Source organism: Capra hircus, chromosome 1 (assembly GCF_001704415.2).
Source record: "Capra hircus breed San Clemente chromosome 1, ASM170441v1, whole genome shotgun sequence".
In the NCBI taxonomy this organism is placed as follows: Eukaryota; Metazoa; Chordata; class Mammalia; order Artiodactyla; family Bovidae; genus Capra; species Capra hircus.
Window position 1 is genome coordinate 138,575,978 of NC_030808.1, and position 21,644 is coordinate 138,597,621.

The 21,644-nt window shown below is 39.5% G+C and overlaps 1 protein-coding gene across 5 annotated transcripts in view; it reads right to left on the bottom strand.

Moving 5' to 3' along the window:
* Positions 1 to 21,644, bottom strand: part of ATP2C1 (ATPase secretory pathway Ca2+ transporting 1) — a 153,112-nt gene that overhangs the window by 78,003 nt on the left and 53,465 nt on the right. For 2 of the 5 annotated variants that reach the window (XM_018051417.1, XM_018051427.1), the window contains exon 3: positions 553 to 616. The exons of the other annotated variants lie outside the window; for them this stretch is intronic. In XM_018051417.1, the coding sequence (XP_017906906.1) occupies positions 553 to 564 (12 nt within the window). In that variant the 5' untranslated portion in view covers positions 565 to 616. The remainder of the gene's footprint in view (positions 1 to 552; positions 617 to 21,644) is intronic. 5 annotated transcript variants of the gene reach the window in all.

A 21,644-nucleotide genomic window follows, 5' to 3' on the forward strand; every position in this document is an offset into this window, starting at 1 on the left:
TCTAGAAATAAATCCCCAATCCACACTTCTTTGTAGACAAAGTTTTGACAAAGTATGTGAAAAAGAGACAAAAGCTACACACTGAAACTTTAGAGAAGAAAAGAATTCAGTTGCCTGCCCCACATCCACTGATTTAAACAATACTGAGAATGAAGTGATCATCTTAATGCCAAGACACAAATCTTTAAGCTATCAGGTGAAATGTTTTCAATCTTGAATAATCAACAAACTTAGGATAAAATATTCCCCTAAAGACAATTTTAAGACAACATATAAGGTCAAAGAATAATAATTTAAGTTTCTACTATCATAAAGGGTCACTATAGAGGCCTCTATTCATTTAAAAAAAAAAAGCTGTACTTACTCTAGTAGTAAATAGCAATAGCAATGTAAACAACCAAGTTTTGGAACAATCATATGCATGTTTTCTAATCCCACCTATTACAAAGGCAATAAATATTTAACTATTTTAAAGAAAAGACCATAATAATTTTTTCTTTAATGATAAGATATTAGTGACCAAAAATTCTTAAGAAATTGAAAACAGATTACCTTTCTCAACATGGTTATTTTATCTTGTGAAATAATTAAGAAGGATCAAATAGGTTTCCGTTGCCTGCAGTGACAATGAGATTAAGAAAATCTTTTATTTCTAAGGTTCATATATGTCAGTTTCTTCACATATGAGGATAAATAGTGCCTAAAGTTGTTTGAGGATTACATCCATTTATGGAGTATTCACCCAACTAGTAATATGCACTGAAATAGCTGTTTTTCCCAAAACTAATATTTATATGTACATTCACAATAATATAATGAGCTCAGTAAAGAAGCAAATCATTAAAGTTAATAAAGCTAGATTTGCAACAGTTCTTCTATTAAATATATCACTACTCATAAAAACACTTTTTAAAAAGTTATCCTTTGGTATTTGATACATAAATAGGGTCTATGTTGGAATACACTACATAAAACCACTCAGGAGCATTACATGGGCCCAAAAGAGGTCAAAAGAAAGAAGTGAGACTATTTCATTTAATAAAGGATAAGATAATTCTCTAAATATAAGAAAGGAAGAGGTCAACCAAAAACCAAAGGGTGACTGTACAGAAGACCAACATCAGACTTAGAAGGAAGAGTGCCCGATGCTAGGGATGGTGGCAGAACTGGATGGCCATCCACGGTAAGAACCGGTTTCCACAACACATAGGGGATACAGCACAGAAAACTCTTGCTGAAAGGCAATGATGCTAACTGTATTTATGCTCCCTAGACTCCAGGTCAACTTAAAACTATGAGTTCATTAAGTTTTAATCCTATAATCTTTTTAAGCAAATGTTACTGACAATGACCAACTTTGATGGATTGTTAGTTATATAGATCATAGGAATATTTTATCAAAGCAAGATCCTCTATGACCCACCTACTACAGTAATGGAAATAAAAACAAAAGTAAACAAGTCAAACCTGGTTAAACTGAAAAGCTTTTGCACAGCAAAGGAAACTATAAGCAGGGTGAAAAGACATCCCTCACAATGGGAAAAAATAATAGCAACTGAAACAACGGATAAATGATTAATTTCCAAAATATACAAGCAGCTCATACAACTCAATACCAGAAAAACAAACAGCCCAATCAAAAAGTGGGAAAAAGAACATTTTTCCAAAGAAGACATACAGACGGCTAACAAACATGAAAACATACTCAACATCGCTCATTATTAGAGAACTGCAAATCGAAAACTACAATGATATCACCTCACCCCAGTAAGAATGGCCATCATCAAAAAGTCTACAAACAATAAATGCTGGAGAGGGTGTAGAGAAAAGGGAACGCTCTTGCACTGTTGGTGGGAATGTAAATTGATACAGCCATTATGGAAGATGGTATGGAGATTCCTTAAAAACCTAGGAATAAAATAAAACCACCATATGACCCAACAATCCCACTCCTAGGCATACACCCTGGGGAAACCAAATTGAAAAAGACACATGTATCCCACTGCTCACTGCAGCACTATTTACAATGGCTAGAAAGCAACCTAGATGTCCATTAACAGATGAATGGATAAAGAAGGTGTGGTACATATACACCATAGAATGTTACTCAGACATAAAAGGAACTCCTTTGAGTCAGTTCTGATAAGGTGGATGAACCTAGAACCTATTATACAGAGTGAAGTGAGTCAGAAAGAGAAAGGTAAGTATTGTATCCTAGTGCATATATGTGGAATCTAGAAAAATGGTCCTGAGGGATTTATATGTGGGGTAGCAATAGAGGGACAGACATGGAAAACCGACTTGTGGACATGGGGAGAGGAGAGGAGAGGGCAAGATGTATGGACAGAGTAATACAGAAACTTACATTACCATGTGTAAAACAGACAGTGGATGGGAATTTGCCGTAGAGCTCAGGAAACTCAAACAGAGGCTCTGTGTCAGCCTAGAGGGGTGGGATGGGGAGGGAGATGGGAGCGAGGTTCAAAAAGGCAGGAGATATATGTATACCTATGGCTGATTCATGTAGAGGTTTGACAGAAAACAAAATTCTGTAAATCAATTATCCTTCAATTTAAAAAAAGAATATTTTAATTTATTACTCTTTCAACAAACATTTGCATTTATTGAGAATCTGACACTGTGCTCGGCCCTTAGATTTAACAAAGAGCAAAATGAGGGGGAGGACAGTTGGAGGGAAGACAGACATTAACAAGAATAGCACAAAGGAAGAGAAACTGAAATAGTCATTAATGCTGCGCCAAAGCCTAAATGACACCCAGCTGTGGATGCATCTGATGGAGAAAGTCAAGTCTGATGCTGTAAAGAAACCAATACTGCATAGGAACACTGGAATGTTAGGTCCATGAGTCAAGGTAAATCGGAGTGGTCAAACAAGAGATGGCAAGAGTGAAGATCAACATTTCAGGATCACTGAACTAAACTGGATGGGAAAGGGTGGATTTAATTCAGATAACGGTTATATCTACTACTGTGGGCAAGAATCCCTTAGAAGAAATGGAGTAGCCCTCATAGCCAACAGAGTCCGAAATGCAGTACCTGGGTGCAATCTCAAAAATTACAGAATGACCTTGGTTCATTTCCAACACAGAACATTCACCATCACAGTATCCAAGTCTATGCCCCAACCACTACCGCCAAAGAAGCTGAAGCTAAATGGTTCTATGAAGACCTACAAGACCTTCCAGAACTAACATCAAAAAAAGATGTCCTTTTCATCATAGGGGACTGGAATGCAAAAGCAGGAAGTCAAGAGATACCTGGAGTAGCAGGCAAGTTTGGCCATGGGGTACAAAATGAACAGGCAAAGGTTAACAGAATTTTGCCAAGAAAGCACACTGTCATAGCAAACATCTTCCAACGACATGAGGCAACTCATGGACATCACCAAATGGTTAACACTGAAATCAGATTGATTATATTCTTTTGAGACAAAGATGGAGAAGCTCTAAACAGTCAGCAAAAACAAGACTGGGAGCTGACTGTGGCTCAGATCATGACTTACTGCAAAATTCAGATTTGGAATTGAAGAAAGTAAGGAAAACCACTAGGCCATTCAAGTACGACCTAAATCAAATCCTCTACGATTATACACTGGAAATGACAAATAAATTCAAGGGATTATATCTGATGGAATGCCTGAAGAACTATGGACGGAGGTTCATAACACTGTACAGGAAGCGGTGACCAAAACCATTCCTAAGAAAAAGAAATGCAAAAAAGGCAAAAGTTGCCTGATGAGGCCTTACAAATAGCTGAGAAAAGAAGAGAAGCAAAAGGCAAAGGAGAAAGGGGAAGATACACCCATCTGAACCCAGAGTTCCAAAGAACAGCAAAGAGAGGTAAGAAAGCCTTAAGTGAACAATGCAAAGGAATAGAGGAATACAATAGAATGGGAAAGACTAAAGATCTCATCAAGAAAATCGGAGATACCAAGGGAACATTTCATGCAAAGATGGACACAAGAAAGGACTGAAACGCAAGTACCTAGCAGAAGCAGAAGAGATTAAGAAGAGGTATGAATACAAAGAACTGTACAAAAAGGTCTTAATGACGTGGAAAACCACAATGCTGTAATCACTCACCTAGAACCAGACATCCTGGAGTGTAAAGTGAAGTGGGCCTTAGGAAGCATTACTACAAACAAAGCTAATGGAGGTGATGAAATTCCAGCTGAGCTGTTTCAAATCCTAAAAGATGATGCTATGAAAGTGCTGCACTCAATATGCCAGCAACTTTGGAAAACTCAGCAGTGGCCACAGCCCTGGAAAAGATCAGTTTTCATTCCAATCCCAAAGAAGGGTAATGCCAAAGAATCTTCAGACTACTGGACAATTGTACTCATTTCACATGTTAGCAAGGTAATGATCAAAATCCTTCACCCTAGGCTTCAACAGTATGTGAACTGTGAACTTCCAAATGTTCAAGCTGGATTTAGAAAGGGCAGAGGAACAAGAGATCAAATTGCCAACAAGCGTTGAAGCACAGAAAAAGCAAAAGAATTCCTGAGAAACACCTACCTCTGCTTCACTGACTATGCTAAAGCCTTGGACACTGTGGATCACAACAAACTGTGGAAAATTCTTCAAGAGATGGGAATATCAGACCACCTTATTTGCCCCCTGAGAAACCTGTATGCAAGGTCAAGAAGCAATAGTTAGAATTAGACATCGAACAAAAGACTGGTTCAAAATTGGGAAATGAGTACATCAAGGCTGTATATTGTCACCCTGCTTATTTAATTTTTATGCAGAGTACATCATGAGAAATGCCAGGCTGGATAAATCACAAGCTGAAATCAAAATTGCTGGGATAAGTATCAATATCCTCAGATACGCAGATGACACCACCCTTATGGCAGAAAGTGAAGAGGAACTAAAGAACCTCTTGATGAAGATTAAAGAGGAGAGCGAAAAAGCAGACTTAAAACTCAACATTTAAAAAACCAAGATAATGGTCCTATCACTTCATGGCAAACAGATGAGGAAAAAATGCAAACAGTGACAGACTTTTTCTTCGTCTCCAAAATCAATGTAGATGGTGACTAGCCAAAAAATTAAAAGATGCTTGCTCCTTGGAAGAAGAGCTATGACAAACCTAAACTGTATTAAAAAGCAGAGACATCACTTTGCCTACACAGGTCCGTATACGTAAAGCTATGGTTTTTCCAGCAGTCATGTATGGATGTGAGAGTTGGACCATAAGGACGGCTGAGGGCCGAAGAATTGATGCTTTCAAACTGTGATGCTGGACAAGACTCTTGAGAGTCCCTTGGACAGCAAGGTGATCAAACCAGTCAATCCTAAAGGAAATCAACTCTGAATATCCACTGGAAGGACTGATGCTGAAGCTGAAGCTCCAATACTTTGGCCACCTGATGGGAAGAGCTTAATCACTGGAAAATACCCTAAGGCCAGGCAAGACTGAAGGCAGCAGAAAGAGGAAACAGAGGATAAGATGGTTGGTTGGCATCACCAACTCAATGGACATAAGTCTGAATGAACTCCAGTAGACAGTGAAGGACAGAGAAGCCTGCATATTGCAGTGTGTGGGGTCGCAAAGAGTCGGACACAACTGAGTGACCAAAAAACAACAAGAAGAAGACTCCCCTGGTGGCTCACAGGGTAATGAGTCTCCCTGCAATGCAGGGACTTCAATCCCTGGGTCATGAAGATCCCCAGAGGAGGGAATAGCTACTCACGCCAGTATTCTTGCCTGGAGAATCCACACACGGAGTAGCCTGATGGGCTATAGTCCCATGGGGTCACAAAGAGTGAGACACGACCGCGTGATTAACACACACACATGAAGGAGAAGTCCACAGCTAAGGGCACTTGCAAGCAGAGACATAAGGAACTCCAACCTAGGCAGGTAAGGTCTGATGAGGAAGTGATGCTTGTGGACCTGAGCGGCAAGAAGCTGCCTGAGGCAGAGGATGGTTAGAACAGAGGGAACTAAGCACGGGAGGAAGGGGGAGCACTGCGAGAGTGAGTCAGCATTCATCCACTCACTCACTCAGATCCTTGACACATCATCAATGCTTATTATTCTTGCTCCTAGCGACACAAAAGTGACTGAAGAGGTAAGAACTCTGGCCTCGTGGAGCACATACCAACAGGGAGCAAAAGACCATGAATGATACGTTACACAATAAATGTTCTAGGGAACAAGAAAAGAAGGATAAGCAGGGGAACTGTTTCACTTTACATGAGGGGAAGTGGGACATGGCAGGGCACGAACCTTCCAGTAAGGTGATGCCATTTTTCAGGCAACTTCATAATTCCATCTTCCCAAAACTTTTTGTCTTTTGAAAAAACGGAACTGAAATTTTTTCCATTAAGAGAATTTTTTAAAGACTGAAACAGATAGAAATCTGAAGGTGCAACATCTGGTGAATACCAGGGACAAATCAGAACGTCTCCGCCAAGATGTAACACTTTTTTTCCCCCGGTCATCAAAGAAACATTGTTCTGTGCTATCCTGATAGAAGATTATGCATTTTCTGTTCACTAATTTCAGACATGTTTCACTCCGTGCTGTTTTCAGTTGGTCTAATTGGGAACAGTACTTGTTGCAATGAATCATTTGGTTTTCCAGAAGGAGTTCATAATAGAGAACTCCCTTCCAATCCCATCACATACAACATCACCTTCTTTGGATGAAGACTGGCCGCTGGTGTGGTTGGTCATGGTCCATTTCATTTGCCCCATGGCCTCTTCTGTTCCACATTATTGTACAATATTCACTTTTCCTCACCCATCACAATTTGTTGTAAAAATGAAACATTTTCATTACAGTAGAGAACTGCATGAGGAAATAGGAAGGCTTTTTCCACTTGTGTGGAAAACAAACATGAAAGCAATTAACAAATTAACAGGCTGGACTTCTGGTTCAAGATGGCAGAGTAGAAAGACATGAGCTCATCCCCTCCTGCAAAAGCACCAGAAGTGCGACTAGCTACTAAACAACCATCAACAGGAGGACACTGCTGCTGCTGCTAAGTCACTTCAGTCGTGTCCGATTCTGTGCCACCCTAGAGACGGCAGCCCACCAGGCTCCGCCATCCCTGGGATTCTCCAGGCAGGAACACTGGAGTGGGTTGCCACTTCCTTCTCCAATGCATGAAAGTGAAAAGTGAAAGAGAAGTCGCTCAGTCATGTCTGACTCTTGGCGACCCCACGGACTGCAGTCTACCAAGCTCCTCCATCCACGGGATTTTACAGGCAAGAGTACTGGAGTGGGGTGCCATTGCCTTCTCCGGGAGGACACTGGAACCCACCAAAAAATGATACTCCACGTCCAAAGACAAAGAAGAGGCCGGAGCGAGACGGCGGGAGGAGTACAATCACAATAAAATCGAATACATACTTGCTGGATGGGTGACCCAAAGACTAGAGAACAGTCATAGCAAAGAAGTTCTCATACTGTTGAAAAGGTTCTGCACCCCATGTCAGGCTTCTAAGCCTGCGGATCTGACAAACGGACTGGCATTTCCCAGGGAATCCGGCCTTGAGTGTCAGCAGGATTTGATTACAGGACTTCCCGGGGACTGGGGAAAAAGTGACTCCAGTCTTGGAGGCACAAACAAACTTCTGCATGCACCAAGACCCAGAGGAGAGGAGCAGCAACCCCACAGGAGAATGAACCAAAACTACCTGCTAGTAGTGGGACAGCCTCCTGTGGAGACATGGGTCGGGAGGGGCTCACCACAGAGACAGGGGCACTGGAAGGTCCCACTTGGTGTAAAACCTCTTGGGAGTTCACCATTAAGCCTACCACAGAGACAGCTCTACACATGGACGTCACCGGATGGTTGATACTGAAATCAGACTGTTTACATTTTTTGCAGCCAAAGATGGAGAATCTCTATACAGTCAGCAAAAAACAAGACCGGGAGCTGACTGTGGCTCAGATCATGAACTCCTTATTGCCAAATTCAGACTTAAATTGAAGAAAGTAGGGAAAACCACTAGACCATTCAGGTATGACCTAAATCAAATTCCCTATGATTATACAGTGGAAGTGACAAATAGATTCAAGGGATCAGATTTGACAGACAGAGCGCCTGAAGAACTATGGGTGGAGATTCATGATATTCTACAGGAAGCTGGGATCAAGACCATCCCCATGGAAAAGAAATGCAAAAAGGCAAAATGGCTGTCTGGGGAGGCCTTCCAAATAGCTGAGAAAAGAAGAGAAGCTAAAGACAAAGGAGAAAAGGAAAGATATAAGCATCTGAAAGCAGAGTTCAAAAGACTTGCAAGGAGAGGTAAGAAAGCCTTCCTCAGCAATCAATGCAGAGATATAGAGGAAAACAACAGAATGGGAAAGACTAGAGATCTCTTCAAGAAAATTAGAGATACCAAGGGAACATTTCATGCAAAGATGGGCTCGATAAAGGAAAGAAACATATGGACTTAACAGAAGCAGAAGATATTAAGAAAAGGTGGCAAGAATATACAGAAGAAGTATACAAAAAAGATCTTAATGACCAGATAACCACAATGGTGTGATCACTCACCTAGAGCCAGACATCCTGGAATGTGAAGTCAGGTGGGCCATAGGAAGCATCACGACAAACAAAGCTAGTGGAGGTGATAGAATTCCAGTTGAGCTATTTCAAATCCTAAAGGATGATGCTGTGAAAGTGCTGCACTCAATGTGCCAGCAAATTTGGAAAACTCAGCAGTGGCCACAGGATTGGAAAAGGTCAGTTTTCATTCAAATCCCAAAGAAGGGTAATGCCAAAGAATGTTCAAACTACCGCACAATTGCACTCATCTCACACGCTAGCAAAGTAATGCTCAAAATTTTCCAAGTGAGGCTTCAACAGTACATCAACCAAGAACTCCCAGATGTTCAAGCTAGATTTAGAAAAGGCAGAGGAATCAAATATCAAATTGCCAACATCCGCTGGATCATAGAAAAAGCAAGAGAGTTCCAGAAAACCATCTACTTCTCCTTATTGACTAGGCTAAAGCAACTGTGGAAAATTCTTCAAGAGATGGGAATACCAGACCTCCCCATAATGATGAACTAGATTTCTAGTTTGTCTTATATGGTAAATAGTAGCACTATTCATCATGCTAAAAAATAGTAAGAGACTCTTTATAACAAATGGTGCTGGGACAACTGGCAAACCATACAAAAAAATAAAATAATTCTGTACCCCTCCTCCAACCACATAGAAAAGTTAACTCAAATTGATCAAAGACTTAAATGTAAGAGCTCAAACTATAAAACTCTTAGAAGACAAAGACTTAAATCTTCTTGATCACGATGCCGTAGACATAACACAAAAAGTACAAGAAACAAGAAAAACTGTAAAGTTTTGTACTGCAAAGGACATCATCAAGAAAGTTATTTAAAAAGATAATTCACAAAATGGGGGAAAATAGCTGTAAGTCATTCATCTGTTAAGGGGTTTATATCTCAATAATTAAACTATTACAATTCAATAATAAAAGGACCAATAATCCAATTAAAAATGAGTAAAACATTTGAACATATATTCCTACAAAGAAGATATACAAATGAGCAATAAGCATGAGAGCTCCCTCAACACCATACAGTTCAGTTCAGTCCCTCACTCATGGCTGACTCTGCAATCCCATGAGTCCCAGCAACCAGGTCTCCCTGTCCATCACCAACTACCGGAGTTTACCCAAACTCATGTCCACTGAGTCAGTGATGCCGTCTTCTCCTCCTCCTCCTGCCCTCAATCTTTCCTAGCATCAGGATCTTTTCAAACGAGTTAGCTCTCCACATCAAGTAACCAAAGTATTGGAGTTTAGCTTCAACATCAGTCCTTCCAATGAACACCCAGGACTGTCTCCTTTAGGATGGATTGGTTGGATCTCCTTGCAGTCCAGGGAACTCTCAAGAGTCTTCTCCAACACCACAGTTCAAAAGCATCAATTCTTCAGTGCTCAGCTTTCTTCACAGTCCGACTCTCAAATCCATACATGACCACAGGAAAAACCATAGCCTTGACTAAACGGACCTTTGTTGGCAAAGTAATGTCTCTGTTTTTCAATATACTATCTAGGTTGCTCATAACTTTTCTTCCAAGGAGTAAACGTCTTTTAATTTCATGGCTGCAGTCACCATCTGCAGTGATTTTGGAGCCCCAAAAAATAAAGTCTGACACTGTTTCCACTGTTTCCCCATCTATTTCCCATGAAGGGATGGGACCAGATGCCATGATCTTCATTTTCTGAATGTTGAGCTTTAAGCCAACTTTTTCACTCTCCACTTTCATTCTGTCAAGAGGCTTTTTAGTTCCTCTTCACTTTCTGCCATAAGGGTGGTGTCATCTGCATATCTGAGGTTATTGATATTTCTCCCGGCAATCTTGATTCCAGCTTGTGCTTCTTCCAGCTCAGCGTTTCTCATGATGTACTCCGCATGTAAGTTAAATAAGCAGGGTGACAATATACAGCCTTGACATACTGCTTTTCCTATTTGGAACCAGTCTGTTGTTCCATGTCCAGTTCTCACTGTTGCTTCCTGACCTCCATGCAGATTTCTCAAGAGGCAGGTCAGGTGGTCTGGTATTCCTGTCTCTTTCAGAATTTTCCACAGTTTATTGTGATCCACACAGTCAAAGGCTTTGGCATAGTCAATAAAGCAGAAGTAGATATTTTTTTGGAACTTTCTTGCTTTTTCCATGATCCAGCAGATGTTGGCAATTTGATCTCTGGTTCCTCTGTCTTTTCTAAAACCAGCTTGAACATCTGAAAGTTCACGGTTCACGTATCGCTGAAGTCTGGCTTCCAAAATTTTGAGCATTACTTTACTAGCATGTGAGATGAGTGCAACTGTGCGGTAGTCTGAGCATTCTTTGGCATTGCCTTTCTTTGGAATTGGAATGAAAACGGACCTTTTCCAGTCCTGTGGCCACTGCTGAGTTTTCCAAATTTGCTGGCATATTGAGTGCAGCAGTTTTACAGCATCACCTTTTAGGATTTGAAATAGCTCAACTGGAATTCCATCACCTCCACTAGCTTTGTTCGTAGTGATGCTTTCTAAGGCCCACTTGACTTCACATTCCAGGATGTCTGGCTCTAGGTGAGTGATCACACCATCACGATTATCTGGGTCGCAGACCTTGTTTGCACAGTTCTTCTGTGTATTCTTGCCACCTCTTAGTATCTTCTGCTTCTGTTAGGTCCATACCATTTCTGTCCTTTATTGAGCCCATCTTTGCATGAAATATTCCCTTGGTATCTCTAATTTTCTTGAAGAGATCTCTAGTCTTTCCCATTCTGTCGTTTTCCTCTATTTCTTTGCATTGATCACTGAGGAAGGCTTTCTTATCTCTTCTTGCTATTCTTTGGAACTCTGCATTCAGATGCGTATATCTTTCATTTTCTCCTTTGCTTTTCACCTCTCTTCTTTCAACAGCCATTTTGCTTTTTTGCATTTCTTTTCCATGAGGATGGTCTTGACCCCTGTCTCCTGTACAATGTCATGAACCTCCGTCCATAGTTCATCAGGCACTCTATCTATCAGATCTAGTCCCTTAAATCTATTTCTCACTTCCACTGTATAATCATAAGGGATTTGATTTAGGTCATACGGTCATGAGGCAAATAGATATCAGAACCACAATGAGGTAACATCACAACCACTAGGATAGCTACACTTAAAAAAACAGACAATAAGAAATGCTGGAGAGAATGCATAAAAACTGGAGCCCTCATACACTGTTGGTGAAGTGCTTAAAGTTACAACCACTATGGAAAAGTTTGGCAGCTACTACATATTATTATTATGTTATTATGCAAACATTTCAGCTTAAAAACTTTTGAGCCACTTAATAATGCTTCAATTTGACAATTACAAAATGCAAATAAGTTCACAGAAGTTTAGTCGAATGTAACCATCTGAATCATCTAAAAGTAAACCATTTTAAGACATAATATGTCTTTTACATGTTACTTAGGAATTCATGTCTGCAGACTCAGGTTTCAAGGAAAACTTTCCTGAGTTAAGCCATGAAGAATGGATGGCAGAGAATGTCTAAGACATGCCAAGGAAGTACTTCCAACAAGAGATGAACACTACTAAAGGTCACAGTAATGGTAATTTAATTCGTATGTAACAACTTCCAGATGTACAAGCTGGATTTAGAAAAGGCAAAGGAATCAGAGATCAAATTGCCAACATTCACTGGATCATCGAAAAAGCTAGACAATTCCAGAAAAACATCCATTTCTGCTTCACTGACTACGCTAAAGCCTTTAACTGTGTGGAATACAACAAACTGTGGAAAATGTTTAAAGAGATGGGAATACCAGACCACCTTACCTGCCTCCGGAGAAACCTCTATGCAGGTCACGATGCAACAGTTTAGAACCAGACATGGGACAACAGAATGGTTCAAAACTGGGAAAGGAGTATGTCAAGGTTGTATATTGCCACCCTGTTTATTTAACTGCTCTGCACAGCACAACATGCAAAATGCCAGGCTAGGTGAACCACAAGCTGGCATCAAGATGGCCAGGAGAAATATCAACAACTTCAGATATGCAGGTAATACCACTCTAATGGCAGAAAGCAAAGAGGAACTAAAGAGCTTCTTGATGAAGATTAAAGAGGAGAGCAAAAAAGCTGGCTTGAAACTCAACATTCAAAGAGGGGAGGACAACTCACTCCAGTATGCTTGCCTGGAGAATCCCCATGGACAGAGAAGCATGACAGGCTGTAGTCCATGGGGTCACAAAGAGTCACACACGATGAGTGATTCAGCACAACTTTCTGGCAACCAAAATACGTTCCAAGCTTATCTTTGTATCTCCTCTGCCCCTACATTAGAATCAATCATTTCTCCATGGAACCTTAGTTCCTTTCATTGACAAGTATTATTTGAAGCATCACAGCTTTAAGGCCTTATCAACAGACTGAGTTAAGGAATAGATACATATATGCACAAACTCATGTCTGTATCTACTTTTATGTTTATCTGTAAATATGTTAAAAACCGTGAGTCCATACTGAAACTGCCAATGCCAATCTAACTCTACAGAAGTTCATTTCTACCTTTTCCCTTTCCTTATCTGAACACTTTTCTCTTACACTGAAACATCTGACTTTTATAATCACCCTTATACATATTTACTTGCTCTAATCTAGAATACACAGAGTAGTTTTGGGAGTTCTGACTATTATCACTGTAAAAAACAAAAATCTACTAAGTCAAGTACAATATTTGTGTGCAGCTTTTTTTGTCTTTAGTCTCAGGTTTGTTTAGAGTTCTTTGTCAATAGTGTTACAGAGTCAAACCCCTGTATTCCCAAAGTATTTAGACTAGTTCTTCCCATGGTCATCCTTCAGAGAGTTATGTTATTCATTTGAAATATAGTTAGGTTCATTTGCTTCTGTGTTTATTATTTCATTTAGAATTTGAAGGTTATTTTCTCCCCTTCTCTCCCCTATCCTTGTAAATCTTGTTTATTTGAGAATATGAAACATTAATTTAGTTCTAACAGTTAAAACTAGTCAAAGAGGTAAACACAGACAAGCGTCAGGCCATTCCATCCTTTCATTCTCTCTCTACCCCACCATCTTTATGTAACCATCTCCTTTCCAGTGGGTCTTTCCTATATTTCCTTCTGTTCAAATGATCATTATGTGTTTGTATTTTATTTCCTCCTCTTCTGCTTATAGTAACATAACCTAGAAGAAAGGTTGATGATAACACTCTGATGACAGAAAGCAAAGAGGAACTTAAGAGCCTCTTGATAAGGGTGAAGGAGGAGAGTGAAAGAGTCAACTTAAAAAGCTAAAAAAAACTAAGATCATGGCATCCGGCCTTATTACTTCTGGCAAATTGAAGGGGAAAAGGTGGAGGTAGTGACAGATTTCCTCTTCTTGGGCTCTAAAACCACTGCGGATGGTGACTGCAGCCATGAAATCAGAAAACCATTTGCTTCTTGGAAGGAAAACTATGACAAACCTAGATGGTGTGCTGAAAAGCAAAGACATTAGTATGCCGACAAAGGTCCACATAGTCAAGGCTATGTTCTTCCCAGTAGTCATATATGGTCGTGAAAGCTGGACTGTATAGAAGGCAGAGCGCCAAAGAATTGATGCCTTTGAACTGTGGTGCTGGAGAAGACTCCTGAGAGTCCCTCAGATAGCACAAAGATCAAACCAGTCAATCTTAAGGGAAATCAACCCTGAATACTCGCTGGAAGGACTGATCCTGAAGTTGAAGCTCCAGTATTTTGGTCATCTGATGCAAACAGCTGACTCATTGGAAAAGTCCCTGATGCTGGGAAAGACTGAAGGCAGAAGGTTCTAGAAGATGGCACCAGAGGATGAGATGGCTGGATAGCATCACCAATGCAATGGACATGAACTTGGCCAACTTCGGGAGATGGTGAGGGACAGAGAGGCCTGGGGTGCTGCAGTCCATGGGGTCAAAGAGTCAGACACAACTGGGCGGACTGAACATGAACAACCTATAGATATTCTCTTTGTCACTTAACAATATATCCTGGAGATCAGTTCATCAGAGTCCAGTTCAGATATCTTCTTCATTCTTTTCACAGCTGCATACACACACTTACAGACACACACACACACACACGTATACATACACACATTATATATATACCATAGTTTATTCAACTACTCTTTTATGTAGGAGATTGAAAACAATGACCCATAAATAACCCTGTATATGGATTTTCATATCATTGGACTTGTACCTTCAAGAAAAATTCCTATAACTGAAACTGATAGGTCAAAAGGCAAATGCATAGGCAGGGCTTTGCCAGATCGTCAGTGAGTTGCACCAGTCTGCCTCGTCAGCAATGCATGCGTCAGTTTCCCCACACCCTCATCAACTGCTATACTTTAACTTCTGTCTATCCAACAGCTTAAAAAATGGCATATGGAGCCATCTTCATACATTTTGGGGGGACTGTCCTTACTGTATTTTGATCACTTTTCTATCAGATTACTGCAGTCTATTCTCTCAATTTTTAAGAGTTATTTATATATTACAGATCTCAAACCTTTATCTTGATATACTGCAGATATTTTCTTCTAGTCTACCAACTGTCTTGACTATGTTTTTTGTCATGCAAAAAAAAATTTCATTTTCATGCAACAAAATTTCTCAATCCTCTTACTGTCTCTGTATTTTAAGAGCTAAAATTATCAATTCCATTAACTAGGTGATACTCCATAACTAGGGTATATATAATGACTAACCATTACACAAGTAGAACTTAGAAAGTAACTACCAAATTTAACAATGCAAAATCGTTAAAGAAAAAAAAACCAGTATGTCTTATTCATAACTACAAAATTCAGTGATCAATCTCACATAATTCTACAACTTTTAGCTCAAAATGGATCAACTACCTAAATATAAGCACTAAAAGCCATAAAACTGTCAGAGAAAAAAGAATGAATCTTCATGACCTTGGATTCCTGACTCTTGATACCAAAAGTACAATCACAATCGATAAAAGGAGAAAAACTAGATAAACTGGACTTCATCAAACTTTAAATCTTTTGTGCATCAAAAGATATTATCAAAAGAGAAGATATATTATTCTCTTATCAATGAAAAGAGAATCTATAGATGTCATTACAGATTATCAGAGTTTAATATCCAGAATATATAAAGGACTTCTGAAACTAAACAACAAAAACACAAAAACCCAATTAGAATATGGTCAAAGGACCTGAATAGACATTCCTCCATTTGTATATGTACAAATGGCCAATAAGCACATATAAAGATCTTCAACATAATTAGACATAAAGGAATGGAAATCAAAACCATAATGACATCCTTCTTCATATATACTAAGGCAGCAAGAATTTTTTTCCTAAAAAAAGAAAAATGATAAAAGATTTACTCTGCCAGTAAAGACGCAGAGAAACTGAAACTCTTGTTTATTGCTGGTGGGACTGTAAAATAATGCAGCTACTGTGGATAACAGTTTTATAGTTCCTCAAAAAGCTAAATATAGAATAATGATATGACCCAGCAATTTGACTCTCAGATATATATCCAATATAATTAAAAACAGACACTAAAATAGGGCCAATGTCTAATGCAATATTATTCACAATAGCCAAAAGGTGGAAACAACTCAAGAATCCATCCACAGATGAAGATAAACAAAATGTGGTATAAACATACAATGGATTATTCTTCAGCCACAAAATGAAATGAAATTGATACATACACAACACAGATAAAGCCTGAAAATATGCTAACTGAAATAAGCCAGAAACAAAAGTACAAATACTATAAGAGTCCACTTAGGTGAAATAGAACAGGCAAATTCAGAGGAAGAAAGTAGATCAGTAGTAACCACAGGTAGCAATAAAGAGAAAATGGGTAATTTATTATTTAATATATATACAGTTTTCATTTAAGGAAAAAGTTTGGGAAATACACAGTGATAATGGTTGTAAAATGCTGTGAATGTAATGAATGTCACTGTATTGTAGACTTAAAAATGGTTAAAATAGCAAATTTTATATTAAATATATTTCACGATTTTAAAAATGCTTCATACATAAAAATATTTCAATGTTACTATCCCTCCCAATCTATAGTACTAGGTTATGACATTTACAAATTAATCAAGTGAATCTAGTTTACTACTCTGGAACACAATGCCACGAATGTTTCAAATCAGGATTACCACTATACAAGCAACAGAGAAGGATGGTTTGGTCAACTCCCTAAAGCTGAAACCTGCAATGCAGACTTCCCACACCATGATCACTGTTACCAAGAGCTGAAACGTAAAGGTTTGTTCCTCATATATTCCTAGTCTTGAGAGAAAATGCAAAGGTGAAGGTTGTTCTTCAAAATGAAAGCACAGTCTGAAACAGTTTCCATCAAAGTCCTGGTATTTCCTTCCCTAATCCTATTGCTTACAATTAAGTGTTTTATTGATAATTTAAATCTATGTTCTCAATCTGTTTTTGCCCCACATATTACAACTTTCTGCCTCTCCCAAGGAAAACATTTTCATCATCATGCTTATCTATTAATTCATGCTTATGTGTGTGTGTTAGCCACTCAGTCATGTCCAATTCTGCAGCCCCACGACTGTAGGCTGCCAGGCTCCTCTGTCCATGGGATTTCCCGGGCAAGAATACTGGAATAGGTTGCCATTCCTTTCTCCAGGGGATCTTCCAGACACAGGGCATATTTTTTACCACCTGAACCACCAGGGAAGCCAAGTTCAGACAGAAACAGCAGACCCAAGGGTCAAGAAGGTTTCACAATAGGGCAGCCAGCTCCAACTTGCAAGGGCGGGCTAGGACTGCCAAATAGTTCCTTAAATTAAAAAATGTAAAAACAGTAAAGAATATGACAGCTACAATCCCACCTACCTACCTTGCTATATATCTAGTTCATTATATATTCAATCATGTTTTACATGATGGCATTCTTTTTTGGGGCCATTTAGTCAATGTTTTGGAGAAGGCGATGGCCACCCACTCCAGTACTCTTGGCTGGAAAATCCCATGGACAGAGGAGCCTGGTAGGCCGCAGTCCATGGGGTCGCTAAGAGTCGGACATGACTGAGTGACTTCACTTTCACTTTTCACTTTCATCCATTGGAGAAGGAAATGGCAACCCACTCCAGTGTTCTTGCCTGGAGAATCCCAGGGACAGCGGGGCCTGGTGGGCTGCCGTCTATGGTCGCACAGAGTCGGACACGACTGAAGCGACTTAGCAGCAGCAGCAGTCAATGTTTAACTTTGGTATTAATGCTGGCAGCCCTCTGGAATTCCTCTGACCCACCAGACAGAATTCTTGGTTCTTCCCTCCTTTCTCTGGCAAATATTTCTTATTGTATACACACAGGGGTAAAGAACAGGATCACTGACCCTTTTCAAGTTTATATTAGCCATATTACCTTCAACTTGAAAAAAACTCCAATATACATACTTCTTTGAACAAAAGTCCTTCTTAAAGTGCTTTGTAAGGTATATGTGTAGCTTTTCTCCTTCAACAATGCCATTTAAAGAAAAAATAATCACACAGATTCTCTTGCCAAATTTCATCCATCTGATCCCAAGTTTCAGCACTTTTTTTTTTTAACATATTCAAGTAAAATAAAGCAGAAGTGTTTCATTTTAATTTTCAGCACACAGAACTCTTTAAGCAAGATACAGAAATACATTCTGGCATTCAATCCCAACTGTTGTCTGTTGAATACAGTTGTAAACCATCTGTAATCCAACTGAGACTAAAGTATTACATAAAATGAACAATCCAAAAAAGCGCACATTTTTAATATGCCACCTTTAAAAAAAAACCCTCTTTCCAAGTTAGTTAGGTTTATTTTTTGTAAAATCCACTGCTCAATACTTTGTTTCTGCTAACTAATGACCTCAGCTGCTTTCTACCAACAAAATTAGGAGGAATGAATTCATAATCAGTATACACTAACAAAAGCCATGTTTCGAAAATCCAATCCCCAACATTAATGAAAAGAGCAGGCAAGAAAATACCACTTTTGTATACAGACAATCAAAACATAAAGATAATCAGGGGATTAAGTTACACCAAAAGCTAAGATATCACAGATTCAGTCTCCCACTTCATTAGCCAGACAACGTGAATTCTGCACTGGTAACAGCTACTTCTTTTCCAAGCCAAAAGAAACTGGTACTGAAGTAATACACAATGGTTTGAAAAACAAAGAAAAATAATAATAATACGAGTCTAAGCTCTGACTAACTCTATTAAACAATCACATTCTAACCCAACCCCCAAGGAAATCATAGTTCCTACATCACTTTAAACACTCACAACCCATAAGTATCTCTAAAAGGAATGTTACCCAATAGGACCGAAAGAATACTATTAGCTATTCTTAAATATTTCATTGCTTGAGACACAAATAAGTTTTCTTTACCTGTCCCAATAATCCTGCACCATGCAGGAATGGTGTATCCTCTATTATTGATTTATTCAGTGACAAATTTTTATTACATAAAACTGCAGAGTATTTAGATGATTCCTAAGTTTATGAATGAATAGGCTTCTTTCATGTATGACCTAAATCAAATCCCTTACGATTACAAACTGGAAGTGAGAAATAGATTCAAGGGATTAGATCTGATAGAATGCCTGAAAAACTATGGACAGAGGTACCACCATCACCAAGAAAAAGAAATGCAAAAAAACAAAATGGTTATATGAGGGAGGCCCTACAAATAACTGTGAAAAGAAGCCACAGGCAAAGGAGAAAAGGAAAGATATACCCATTTGAATGCAGAGTTACAAAGAACAGCAAGGAGAGATAAGAAAGCCTTCCTCAGGGAAGAAATGGAAAACAACAGAATGGCAAAGACTAGAGCTCTTCAAGAAAATTGGAGATACTAAGGGAACATTTCATGCAAAGACAGACACAAAAAGCACAGAAACGGTACGGACTTACAGAATCAGAAGATATTAAGAAGAGGTGGCAAGAATACACAGAAGAACTATACAAAAAAGATCTTCATGACCCAGATAATCACAATGGTATGATCACTTACCTAGAGCTAGATATTCTGGAATGAGAAGTCAAGTGGGCCTTAGGAAGCATCACTATGAACAAAGCTAGTGGAGATGATGGAATTCCAGTTGAGCTATTTCAAATCCTAAAAGGTGATGCTGTGAAACTGCTGCACTCAATATGCCAGCAAATTTGGAAAGCTCAGCAGTGGACACAGGACTGGAAAAAGGTCAGTTTTCATTCCAATCCCAAAGAAAGGCAATGCCAAAGAATGCTCAAACTACCACACAATTGCACTCATCTCACACGCTAGTAAAGTAATGCTCAAAATTCTCCAAGCCAGGCCTCAACAGTACATGAACTGTAAACATCCAGATGTTCAAGCTGGTTTTAGAAAAGGCAGAGGAACCAGAGATCAAATTGTCAACATCTGTTGGATCATCAAAAAAGCAAGAGAGTTCAAAAAAAATATCTACGTCTGCTTTATTGACTATGCCAAAGCCTTTGACTGTGTGGATCACAACAAATGGTGGAAAATTCTTAGAGATGAGAATACCAGACCACCTGACCTGCCTCTTGAGAAATCTGTATGCAGGTGAGGAAGCAACAGTTAGAACTGGACATGGAACAACAGACTGGTTCCAAATAGGAAAAGGAGTATGTCAAGGCTGTACATTGTCACCCTGCTTATTTAACTTCTATGAAGAGTACATCATGAGAAATGCTGGGCTGGAAGAAGCACAAGCTGGAATCAAGATTGCCGGGAGAAATATCAATAACCTCAGATATGCAGATGACACCACCCTTATGGCTGAAAGTGAAGAAGAACTAAAGAGACTCTTGATGAAAGTGAAAGAGGAGAGTGAAAAGTTGGTTAGAACTCAACATTCAGAAAACTAAGACGGTGGCATCTTGTCCCATCACTTCATGGCAAACAGATGGGGAAACAGTGACGGACTTTATTTTTTTGGGCTCCAAAATCACTGCAGATGGTGACTGCAGCCATGACATTAGAAGATGCTTGCTCCTTGGAAGAAAAGTTATGACCAACCTGGACAGCATATTAAAAAGCAGAGACATTACTTTGCCAACAAAGGTCAGTCTAGTCAAAGCTTAGATTTCTCCAATAGTCATGTGCGGATGTGAGAGCTGGACTATAAAGAAAGCTGAGCACCGAAGAATTGATGCTTTTGAACTGTGGTGTTGGAAAAGACTCTTGAGAGTCCCTTAGACTGCAAGGAGGTCCAACCAGTTCATCCTTCAGGAAATCAGTCCTGAATGTTCATTGGAAAGACTGATGCTGAAGCTGAAACTCCTATACTTTGGCCACCTGATACAAAGAGCTGACTCATTTGAAAAGACCCTGATGCTGGGAAAGATTGAGGGCGGGAGGACAAGGGGACAACAGAGGATGAGATGGTTGGATGGCATCATCGACTCAACAGACATGAGTTTGAGTAAACGTCAAGAGTTGGTGATTCACAGAGAGGCCTGGCATGCTACAGTCCATGGGGTAGCAAAGAATCGGACATGACTGAGGGACTGAACTGAACTGAAGCTTCTTTCTATTGAAATGCATGTCTTCAGGCTAAAAGTATGCCCTGGAAAAGAAAGGTGAAAGATAGAAGAGCAATGTAAAGTCTCTGAAGTATTCATCCCTCAGCATCTACTTCTATAAAACTTTAATAACTTCATCAGTAACTCACATGTATGTTTTTAACTCCTTGCTTCAATTTCCAATTCTTTTATTAAGGTATAATCAAAGACACTTCAAAATGATACCACTGAACCCAATGTGGCAAAAAGTAACTTGGCATGAATCACTAACTTGAATGAATTTTCGGTTGTAAACCTAATGCCTTTCAGTTCCGTTCAGTTCAGTTGCTCAGTCTTGTCTGACTCTTTGCAACTCCATGGACTGCAGCATGCCAGGCCTCCCTGTCCATCACCAACTCCCAGAGTTTACTCAAACTCATGCCCATTGAGTCAGTGATACCATCCAACCATCTCATCCTCTGTCATCCCCTTCTCCTCCCGCCTTCAATCTTTCCCAGCAGGGTCTTTTCAAATGAGTCAGCTCTTCCCATCAGGTGGCCAAAGTATTGGAGTGTCAGCTTCAGCATCAGT